At 30.6% G+C, this 12,040-nt stretch overlaps 1 protein-coding gene across 2 annotated transcripts in view; it reads left to right on the top strand.

The window, feature by feature from the left end:
• The window catches only part of LOC118186174 (DDB1- and CUL4-associated factor 11), a 137,344-nt gene that overhangs the window by 50,227 nt on the left and 75,077 nt on the right, over positions 1–12,040 (top strand). For both annotated transcript variants that reach the window (XM_035356233.2, XM_035356235.2), the window contains 5 exons: positions 1,167–1,267; positions 1,416–1,518; positions 4,171–4,214; positions 4,375–4,498; positions 10,210–10,267. In XM_035356233.2, coding sequence (XP_035212124.1) covers positions 1,167–1,267; positions 1,416–1,518; positions 4,171–4,214; positions 4,375–4,498; positions 10,210–10,267 — 430 coding nt within the window. The remainder of the gene's footprint in view (positions 1–1,166; positions 1,268–1,415; positions 1,519–4,170; positions 4,215–4,374; positions 4,499–10,209; positions 10,268–12,040) is intronic.

Raw genomic sequence — 12,040 nt, 5'->3', positions numbered from 1 at the left:
TGGTGATATTTTACAGAAGAACTTTCAGCAACTGAAACATAATGACCCTTTTTTAGTTGCAAATAAATGAAAAATTAGTACCCCAAACAGAAAGAAAATTTTTTTTTTTAATTTAAGAATATGTTAGAAACGTACCTGTAATGAAGAGGATATAGAGAAACACGAAAAGGGATAGTTTTCCACAGGAGGGTAGGGGTCAATATTAAGTAAAGTTGAGCCATCAAGAAATGGAAAATGTAAATAGGTATATCTCTATATAGATGGGTGAGAAAAAATATTTAGACATTGATTAATGAAGAGACATTTTTACAGATGTGTAAAACCTGCCCCCCCCCAAAAAAATGAGGAAAATGAGGAAGATTAAGAAAAATGAGGATGCTTTTATTGTTATCTTAGCAACTATGATATTTCTGAGTTTGCATTAATGGAGAATTGAATGGTATTATGTTTAGTATAATGTAAGTATAATTTATCACTAAGATTAAATATATTTACCATTATTCGTCTTGAAATCATTTTTAATTTTTTATTTCTGAAAGCAAGTTTTGTCATATTAGAATTCAAATTCAATAACTATTCTAGTATTTATTAAAGATTTTTCAGCCATGGCCAAAATCTGATTACCTAGCAAAAGGTGCCAATATTTCCGTGGACAGATTAATATATAAGTTCTCTTGATTGTAATAAAGGAAACATTTAACTTTATGAAGAACATGCTAGTATGAAAGCGTGGAAAAAGTGTCAGCAAAATCTTATGCACAATTTAAAAAGTGCTGCATTTTGTCTAATTCCTGCTGCTTAAAATTGGTCTGGTAATTATCTTAATTGAACATTTTAAGTAATCTGTGAATAATTGCTTTCAAACTTCCTCATGATTTTTAACATATAGTTTGTTTAAAGCTCATTTAATCTACTTAAATATGTCGTGCTGTATTAGATTTGTAAGTTATCAAATTTTTCTATGTAAACTGAAAAACTCTCCCTTATTTGCTAATTTAGCAGGTGTGCGTAATAAATGTGAAATTCAATTTTTTTAATTAAAAAATAGTCTTAAGAAGTAATTTTAAATAATTATTGGTGTTTCATGTTCGAAAAAGGATATTTTTTAGGCTTAAAGCAATTTTAAGCATTTTATGCAAGTTGTTCTTTTGTTATTTTCTTTATAGAGTTCTTCCAAACAAAAAGGATATGTTGGATAGGTACCATGGTAAAGTATTCTGTGGAACTTTTGCAAGAGATGGAGATGTTTTCATGTCTGCAGCGCAAGGTAATATGAAGATTTCACTTTTAATTTTATAAAAAAATTATAATAATTGTATATTATGATAATTTAATAACTATACATTTTTTATTTATATTTTTGTTGTCTGTAATAAATTATGATTGTTATATCTTTAAATATTGGTTTTTTCCAGATTATTGTATTAGGTTGTATGATACCAGCAATGGTCGATTTAAACTGAAACGTACTATAGAAGCAAGAGATGTTGGTTGGAGTATATTAGATACTGTAGTAAGGTAAAATATTCTGTTACATGCTTTTTGTATTAAATATATGTGATGTACCAGCTTTAGTCGTAGCTTAAATTATCAGATGATAAGTTAAAAAAAAAAAAAAAAAAAAACAGGATCCATTTATTATTATTCAGGAGAAAATAACAGTTACAAAATAAGATATCTGGAGTAAATAAAAAGAATTACTAATAACTTTTTGTATGAAGTTTACTGAATCATGACATTTAAGAAAAAGCCCCCGATATTCCTTTGCGAGTCCTTTTGTAGCCTCTGGAAAGGCATAGCTTCAAAGAAATGACGTCAGCCTCGTTAGCCAATCCAGTTCGCCTTAAATATTTCCAGAACATTCTATAACTGTACGTGTAGAAAAGGCGGGGAAAACAACTTGACTACGGGGCTGTGGGTTTAATTCCATGTACTTTCAAATAAGAGACCGTCGCCATTAAAAAGGAAAAGAACATACAGTTAGAATTTTAAGTGTATTCCAGACTATGGAATTTTATTATTATATATATATATAATTTATTTACTAAAAAAATATTGATTATATTATCTCGTAATATAATTTCGAACTAAGTGAATTTAAGATCATACAACATTATACAGTCAAAAGTCTTTAATCCGGACTTGTCGGGACTTCGGCAATTCCGGATTCTCAATTTTTCCGGATTATAGATCATCAGTTTAAATCTGGTAAGATGGCATGCAGAAATTATAAAATAAAAAATATGAAACTGTAATTTATAATGTGCAATTATGATCTAAAGGGTATCAAAATTTACAAAAAAAGAAGCTTAATATTTATTTGTTTACTTTATTAGACATTTCTTTCAATGCGCGCATGCGTAAAGCATACCTTACACATAGCCGAAATTAGAAAATTGCAACCAGAAAACTATTTGATTTGTATTCGTGATATTTATGATGACGAGGAATTTGATTTAAATCATATCAAAGACGGAGTACATCGAGATTAAATACTACATTTAGTAAGGAATTATAAGCGGAATAAAATAAAAACATCTGCCCTAAAGATAACGATAGTGCTGACAGATCAACTTCCAGTTCATTGCGCACCACGACGTCCCCCCCCCCGCACAGAGCAGTGTGAAATTGATAAACTGATTTCGGAACCGTTAGATAAACAAAGGATGTGCCTTTATCCATTTTTTATAGCAATTCATTTTTTGTTTGATGGACATCGAAGCATACTTTCGTTTTCTAGATCCTTTGGGAGCTCCAGCATCGGAAATTCTATTTGACATAATCGAAAGTTCAAGCTTACTTTTATAAAATTGCTCTTACAGTCTGCAAAAAATAATAAGCCGGATCCAATTCAAAGATTAAGGAACAATGCAATCATCAACATTAACTGAAATAGATAATTAGATAATTTTAGCTTATACCGTCCGTTTTACATTAAACGCGCAAGCGAAAACGTATTCTGCGCCTGCGCAGACACATATGCGCAGTCGTAAATGTCTTGCGCGCACGCGTAAAACGCCTATGCGCATGCGTCAACGCGGCGCATGCGCAGAAAGATTTTAGCTTTGAGGTCCGGATTATGGGTGTCCGAATTAACGACTTTTGACTGTATATATATAAGACACAATAACACGCCGAATAAATACTTATTCAGAAGTCAAACAACAAAAATCAGCGTTATATTTACAAAATTTTCACAGGACTAGTTTCGATGGTTTTACCGAACCACTATCTTCAGCTGCAAAACTGCAAAATTGCAAACTGCATTTTGCAGTTTTGCAGCTGAAGATGGTGGTTCGGTAAAACCATCGAAACTAGTCCTGTGAAAATTTTGTAAATATAACGCTGATTTTTGTTGTTTGACTTCTGAATTAGTGTATATATATTAGTTAATTTTAAGTGTAGTGATATACTTACATATCATGATATAAAAAAGATATCTTAAATTCCAAGCTTTCTTGTATATTTTTGACTCAGTTGCTTGAGTACAGGGCTTGTTAGAAAAGTTTTAGCCTTTTATTTAGTTATTAGCACATTGATTGCCACACGTTTCTGTGCTATGTTAGGTTTGATTTGATTGCCAATTTCTTATTTTGCTTAGACATCCCTACTATGTCTTAATACAATCTGAAGAATTGTTTTTAAGAAAAAAAATGCATTCTACCTGTGTTTTAATGATTACTGTATGTTTTAATTAAGATTTTGATACTACATGATTAAATTAAATTGGTTTCTGAGACTGAAATCATGAAATTTGCCATGGCAGTCAGCATGCTAATTTTCTAGCAGCACTGTACTTTTGATCTAACTTTATCAAGTTGTAAGTGAATTTTTGGCTTAGTTATCTAAGTATTGAATCATTAGAACATATTCAGTTAATGGTTGATGATTTTCAGTTCACTCATTGTGGCCACTATAAAGGAAATCTATTTAAATCTGTATGTGTAGTCTGTATAAGCTGAAAATAAAAGCATATTTACAAAATCTAATGTGTTGGTAATATAACTAAGTTTAATAAATAAATATGTAATGCTATTATAAAAAGTAATAGAAAAGTTATTTAAAAAATAAAATGTGTATCAGTTTAAGAACAGTTACAGATAATTTAAAAAAAATATTGTTTATTTAATTTATTCTAAATATTCATAATTTAATTTTTGTACCTTATAGTCCTGATGGAAGCAATTTCATTTACTGTAGTTGGTCAGAATGTAGTGAGTATTTTTATTGTGTTTTATTTACGAACACATGAATATTATTATTATTTATTTATTGGCATGTTTATAAATGAAGAACTAGAATCTGTCAATGTTTCAGTTTATTTAGCTTTATATGTTATTGATTGATTCACACATTATTTATGTATAATTTTAGTACACATATGCAATGTTTTTGGGGATCAAGAAGTTCATGAAGCTCTCCCTCTTTTCCCTGAAGAAAGACGCTTTTGTGTCTTTGCTTTGAGATTTTCTCAGGATGGTCGTGAGATACTTGGAGGGTAAGATACATAGTTGCAAGTTTCCCACATTTTGTGAGATAGAACATTGGTATGAAATATTTTTGCAAGCTGAAATAATACAAAGAGAAAAAGCAACTACTTTTTTATATATATGAGAATGATTTTTGAGTATTTCCAAGTTTCTAGAGAAGCTATCAAATCTTTATAAATAACACATGAATACTAATATATGATACTGAAAGCAAAAGTGATCAATTTATACCTGCCAAAGTAGAAGTAACATGTATAATAATAATGCCCAAACTTTAACTTGATATAGTACAATTTAGAATTTATGCCCAATTTTTAACTTGATGTGAGATAGTTTAGAATTAAAAAAAATTTTGGTAAGCCACAATTATATATTGCACTTTTAATATTTCAATTATAAATGTACGAGGGCCATCCAGGAAGTAGATTACGTTTCCGTCTGTGTCCGCTAGGGGCGGGGCTAGCGCGGCCATCTTGGGGTCAGAGCGTTGCGCAGCTCAGTCTGCATCTAGCCGTGCTAGTGAGAGGTTCGTGCTGTGCTCCGTTCAGATACTGTGACGGTTTGAAATGTCTGCGTTAATTGAAAATCCCGCGAGCTGCGAGGTGCGCTCAGTAATAAGGTTTCTGACTGCAAAAAACTGTAAACCGATAGAAATCTATCGGCAGCTTCGTGAAGTGTATGGGGACAACATTATCACTGAAGGTGGAGTGCGTCAGTGGGTCATAAGATTTCAAAATGGCCGAACCAATGTTCACGACGAAGATCGAAGTGGGAGACCCAGCATAGTGACCGCCGAACTTCTCGAAAAAGTCGATGCTAAAGTCCGTGAAAATCAAAATTTCACAATAACGGAACTTTCTTTGAGTTTTCCACAAATTTCGCGAAGTTTGTTGCACGAAATCATCAGCGAAAAGCTTGGTTACCACAAGTTTTGTGCAAGATGGAAGGCAAGAAGAGGTAACGAAGTGGTTGAAGGCGCAGGCGGCCGAATTTTTCGACGAAGGAATTTCCAAGCTCATACATCGCTACGATAAATGCCTTAATTTGTATGTAGAAAAGTAGTATTTGAGTGTGGCTTTCATCTGTATATAATAAAATTTGTTTCCTATACTTTGTTTATTTTTTTATTCCAAAACGTAATCTACTTTCTGGATAGCCCTCGTATATTATACATAAACTATAAAAGTGTGTTGTATGATATGTTAAAAAAAAGTAATTATGTATTCTTTATATTAATATTTAGTAAAATTTCTGCAAGATGTAAATTAAATATAGGAAAAGCATATTTTAATGTGAAACCTTACACTGCATGGCTTCTGTGAGTTTACTGTGGTACATAACCATGTTATGGCTAAGTTCATGCACTCATTTGGATGTGTTTATACTGGATCTGACTTTGATTTTAACAAGTTCATTGATGAAAAAACACTTTCACAATGTTAAGTTGATCCAAAGCAGAAGTGTTTAATCTTTGAAAAGTTTCTTAAGAGTATTTTTTCTCATCTACAAATATCCAAAAGTGTCTTTGTGATATTCGAGTTTATAATTGTAGGTGAGACTGAAAATCAATTATTTACAATTCTAGATTAGCCAAAAAATATATATATATATATATTGCGTATTTGCAAAATGTTGTGATATTTCGGAAATATTAATAACAACAAATGAGTTTGAAATAAATGAAGCAGTGGGTTTAATTTTATGGAAATCAGAAAATCTATTTCAATATTGTTTTTAAGCTTGATGAGATTTTCAGAATATTTGATTGTTTCAGTTTTCTTATATTTCTTGATGTAATTCTCCAAATTTGTAAAGTGGCAAAAGGTACATTCATTTAGAGTTGAAAGTTACGAAGGTTATTCGTTATTATTCAAAAGTTACATTCCTTTCATTCCATAAATTTAATTTTGATTTGAATGTGGTTATACTTCCTATTAATTATATAATAATCTTTCACTTGCTTACTAAACCATCCAGTTAAAGAATGCAACAGTAAAGTTCCATACTCAGCATCAAATTTATCAGTCTGTACTTTGAGCAATCTGTTTTGAAGTAGTGTGGCATGTTTACAATGTTTTGAACAACTTTCATCATGTGATCGTAGTGTAAAACTTTTGTAAATAATGCCTTCTTATGATGGTGCAGTTAAAAAAGCTTGGAAAGTCAGCAGTTATTCTTATATAATGTGATGAAATCAATAGCTAAAATAATCATGGCAGGTGCACCATCTGTCATTATTGATCCAAGTTTTTTAAGTGGAAGATTAATTTCAATTATATATTTTTAATAGCTTAGTATATGCTCACACACTGCATGCAATGCCTTTTAGTGGCAAAATTGACAGTGTGTTATCCTTCACTGATCAATCACAAAAACTATCCTTATAAAAACATTTACTTGTGGTACATTGCAGATATCTATTGATTCATCCCACGGTAAATTTAAATGCATTTTTGTAATTCATCTTTTACCTTGTCTCTGACATTTCAGACATTCATTTGTATTCCCACGAGTGATGGAATTTATGAATAACTGACATAATTTCATTCTTATTTTTAGCTTCTTGAAATAAAACCTCTGATGCAGCAAGCATTGCTTCTTTAATTTGTTGCCATCAACATGGTTCTCTCTTTTTTTTTTTTTTTTTTTTTTGTGTGTGTGTGTGTGTGTGTGAACTGTAGGTATATGTGCAACCTTAAATGATACAACCAAAGTAACCTTCATTTTATTTGAGGACTTGTAAACAGTGATTATTGGGCAAAGAATGTGCTTTACAGTTCTTTCACTTCTCATTTTCTTGGATTCATGTTAGTATTTTTTTATGAACTGTTGTAAAATGTCAGATTATGTTGCCCCCCCCTAGTATAAACCACTGAATCATAAATCAAATACATTTGTCCTTAAAATTACTGAAAAAATATTTCTTTTTTCCATTCATCATTAAAATTTTAATAGTAGTTACTGTTTTTTCATGTTTTTCAGCTCATATGATGACATGATTAGGGTAACTGCGAAATCACTAATATTTATTAAAACTAATAAATAACATGAGTAAAAGAGAATACTTTTTTTATACCTGTATGAAACCATCAAGTCAGTTACTTCATGTACAACTCCTGAAATTCTTTCTGTGTTCACTGGCTTATGTTTCATGCAGGCTATACCAAGAGCCTGACGTTGGTGCTGTAAAATAACTAAACATTGTGTGGTAGAGGTATTCATAAGGGACAGTGTATGGAAATGCAGTATTCAGTTGAATCTGAAGCAATCCACCATGACATCACTCATGATGTGTGGACCACTGAAAGCAATGTTGGGGTGCAATGTCCAGTGTAAAAGAGCATTTTGGCTTAAAGCTTCCTGAAAAAGATCTATCTTTAGTGTGTGTGGCATAACTAGGATTTGACTTTTCCTTTTTCATTTTGGCACTTGACTTTACAAGACAGAGAAGGGACCAGATGTCTGTTGCTAGCAATGGGTTGGGCATCCTTGGTATATAACATTGTTTAAACTCCGAAAACAAAAATTGATGAGACAACAAGTAGACTGTAGGGCTTAAGAAGTGGTTACAGTATGATAAGGTGCTAAACTAAGTTACAGACTTGCCACAACCTAAGACACTAAAAAATCAGGAATTTTTTAACGACGAAAAGACTTTTTAAATGATAAAAATATATTTTTTTAATAAAGAATTAACTTTAAACAAATATCTCAAAAGTTCAGTTAATAATGCTTAAACGCAAACAGTACAAAAGTACTTGCTTGTAAAAAACATTTTTATTATTTGCATCTTTAAAATAATACTTTAATCAGTTTTAATGAAAATACTATTAACAGTGGCGGATTTTAGAACTCCTTTCAAGATAATAATAAATATCAACAATGTGTTCGTTGGCATTTATTGGTAAAGAAGCTGCTCCTTTTTCAGCTGCTAAACTTAAGAGGTGACAGGTGTACCTCATTAATTTGAAAATCTGAAGCTTCTTCTTCTTCTTCTTCTTCTTTTTTTTTTTTAAAGATATCTTCAACACCAGTCCTCGAACCTACCATTATTGGTGCATTTTTAGCACCAAGTGCTAAGCAATTATCCAGAGGAGTTGCATTTTCTTTTAAAATTTTAATAATTAGCTGTGCTATATTAAAGCCTGTCAAATGTCCTAAGGGAGAACAGAAAGTAAACTACACTCAGTTTCTGAAGAAACTGGATTAAAATATGAAACAACAATTGAATACAGTTTTGAATCAGTATTATTGCTTCCATCCATAGAGAGGCAAAATGGAGCTGTTTTAATGCAGTCAATAATTGAAGATTTATTTCTTATACCCTTTCTTTAACAATTGCAGCCGTTTTGGTCCTTGCACTTGAATATTAGCGATTTTGTTATCGGGAAACATTTTTCTTGATCCGATGCATTCAGTGGCAAGTTGTGCTCAAGTAAAAAGGCAGAGAACAGGCATTCGGCATTAATAACGTTTCAATCCTTTGTTTCCACAGAAAAATAATTTTTTCCTCCCCCTACAGAATTTTGTTGTCTTTGTGTTTTTGCGTACGCACGTGTTTGAGACTTCCATCAAACAACATTTTCAATATTAAATAACACTAGCCTTTTTCTTAGTGATCTTAATAAAATTCTGGCACTAATCTGACAAATTTCTTTCGCTGTTGTAATGAAATATTCTTCTACATACTCATATGATCCTCCATGTCAATTCATCTTTCGTATACCAGTGTTTTGAAGTATTTTAAATACTCAATAGCATAAATATTTTCAAATACAGCCCTTCCCCCAGCTTTATAAAAGTTTGCTTTAGTTTAAGAAAAAGTCAGTTCAATCCCTTTTATGGTTTATGAAGGAATCTGAAGAGGAATTTTGTTTTTACAAAGAAAGGCAAAATGTAAAAATAATGTTTAGAGCAATGTTTCATGAATAGTGCAACTTTAATAGTAAAATATGCATACCTGTTTAGGCTACGTTTTCAGCATATTTTGACATACTTGAATGAACCAAATGCAAAGATAGTGTGTCAGACTAAACTGCAAATTTCGCTTTCATATTTCAGGTCTTGCATTATAACCAATGCTAACAAATGAACATTTTTAAATTAGCACAGACAGATAAATTCCTTTTTAGAGTTCTTTATAAATTATGAAAGGGATTGAACTGACTTTTTCTTAAAGTAAACCAAAGCAAACTTTTATAAAGCTGTAAAGGCCTGTATTTGAAATGATTTATGTTATTGAGTATTTAAAATACTTCAAAATATTGGTATATGAAAGATGAATTGACATTGATCATATCAGTATGTAGAAGAATATTTCATTACAGCAGTGAAAGAAATTTGTCAGATTAGTGCCAGAATTTTTTTAAGATCACCAAGAAAAGGGCTATGTTATTTAATATTGAAAATGTTGTTTGATGCAAGTCTTCGAATGCATTCATAACTCTGCAACAAAGTTCAGTCAAATTATAGATTTTTTTATCCCAAGGAAAAATCAATTTTTACATTTTGTAATTTTTTTTAATAATATAAGTAAAGCCATTTTACCACTTGAGTTATTTACTTAAATCAGTTTTGTTCTTTATTGCGATTTGAACGTGATTCTTTCATTTCAGTGCACCCTAAATGTAATATATAACTTAATAGAAAGAATATGTTAATGTTTAATGTTTTCTTATTTTACTGTATTTTTTAAAATTCATTATTGTGTCATTTTCAGGGCAAACGATGAATGTCTATATGTATATAACAGAGAAGAAAACAAAAGGACGTTAAAAGTATGCTTTGCGTTTCATTGTTTATTTTTATCATAATTTAAGGTAATGAAAACTTTTCTTAACTATGTTGTGTTACAAATTCCAATGTGCAAGTGAAAGAAAGTGCTACAGAGAATGTATGGACTTAACTACTGTGAATTCTTCACAGTTTCTATGGGAATTCCTTAAAAACTGTGAAAATACCAGAAAAACTATGGATTTTTCTGAAAGGGGGGAGAAGGAAAGTGTATGCAAAGCGGAACTAACTTTTATTTCTCTGATGATCGGTGAAATGTTCATGACATCATGTGTTAGGCTAATGGTCTTGCTGATTTTAAAGTCTAACTAATCAATTATAACTCTTATCTTTCCAATCAAGTACCCTATATTAAAGGGCTTGTTTACTCTGCAGGTCCCATTATGTTATATTATGATGAGGAAATGTAGCATTTGTTTCTTGTGATTTGTGATTAAACTAGAAGTTTTTTATATTCGTGAATTATGCTGCTTGCAAAAGAAAGAAGCTAAAATGGTCAAGCTAGAAATTTAAAGACTTATTCTGCAGAATTTCCATGTGTTCTGCAGTCATGCTCTTTGCACTAGCAACAAACTTTTCATTTGCATATAACATTAAAAGTGACTATAAACAACACGTATTTTTCCAAAGGCATAAGAAATTAACGCTATGAAATCATCAAATTTCTTATAAAAAGATGATGAAATGGACTTTACAAAAGCCAAATGGTATTTAGTTTGATTTTTAATTGAATTCTCTTCTAATTTCAGTTTCAAACCATATGAAACAACTTTTAAATAATGCAGTATATCTGGATTCTGCCTTGGGGGGAAACTCATTCATATGCAAATTGTGAAAGAATTTTTTCCATTATTATAAAAAGAAGAAAATATTCCACACATTTTCAACTAAATTTAGGTATGAAAGCTCTTGAAGCCATTCTCACTGAAATGCATGGATCCTGTTATTTATATACGGTTATCTAATTCAGAGTTTTTGCTTATGAAGTATGCTACTTACAAATTTTTACATTCTTAAAATTCAACTTTAAGTATTTTTGTTAAGGATTATATTTATGTTTCTTATCATTGTCTAGAATTCAATTTTTACCCCTGTGTAGAAATCAGAATCCAGGAACTTCAAATATGTAATTTTTATGGATCCTAATTTCCTCTATGATTATTTTTGATTAAAAATTTTTGCTTCAGTAATGTATTAGTAGATTTAGTGATATTTCTTCTTGAGTAATAAAATGAAAATTTCTAATTAAGTATACATATAATTTTCAAGAAATGTATTTAATTATCCAGATTATTTAACTTGAAATCCAAAATTATTTTTGGATTTTAAGTTAAATGTAATTAAATTAATAACATTTAACCATTAATTAAAAAAAGTATATATATATGTATATTTCAAAGTTGTTGAAAATGCCATTCATGCATTGACTACTGATAAATTTTGTTGTAGGTGGGAATCTATAAGAATTTAGTGGGATTTCAAAAGATATTTCAATAGCAAATTTAAGATATAAGGGTCTTCAAAATTACACTTTTTAAATTAAGAGGTGCAGACACTGTCTTTTATCAATTTGTTTACTTCACATAAAGTGGCCAATGTGTTTTGCTATAAAAGGTTCCATATTTATTGTACCTGTATTACATATGAGGCTGGTTCTTGGTGTATACAGCGCAAGCAGCAGTTTAAGGTGCAGATTTTTGTAGGTCACTGATTAAGTTTTCTCACACTACAACTGACTAAAGGTATATTTTGCTTTA

This window comes from Stegodyphus dumicola, chromosome 1 (genome assembly GCF_044657685.1).
Source record: "Stegodyphus dumicola isolate Sdum_Otavi_A_Nest chromosome 1, ASM4465768v1".
In the NCBI taxonomy this organism is placed as follows: domain Eukaryota; kingdom Metazoa; phylum Arthropoda; class Arachnida; order Araneae; family Eresidae; genus Stegodyphus; species Stegodyphus dumicola.
The sequence above is the reverse complement of the archived record's forward strand: the minus strand, read 5'-3'. Positions and strand labels throughout refer to the sequence as shown.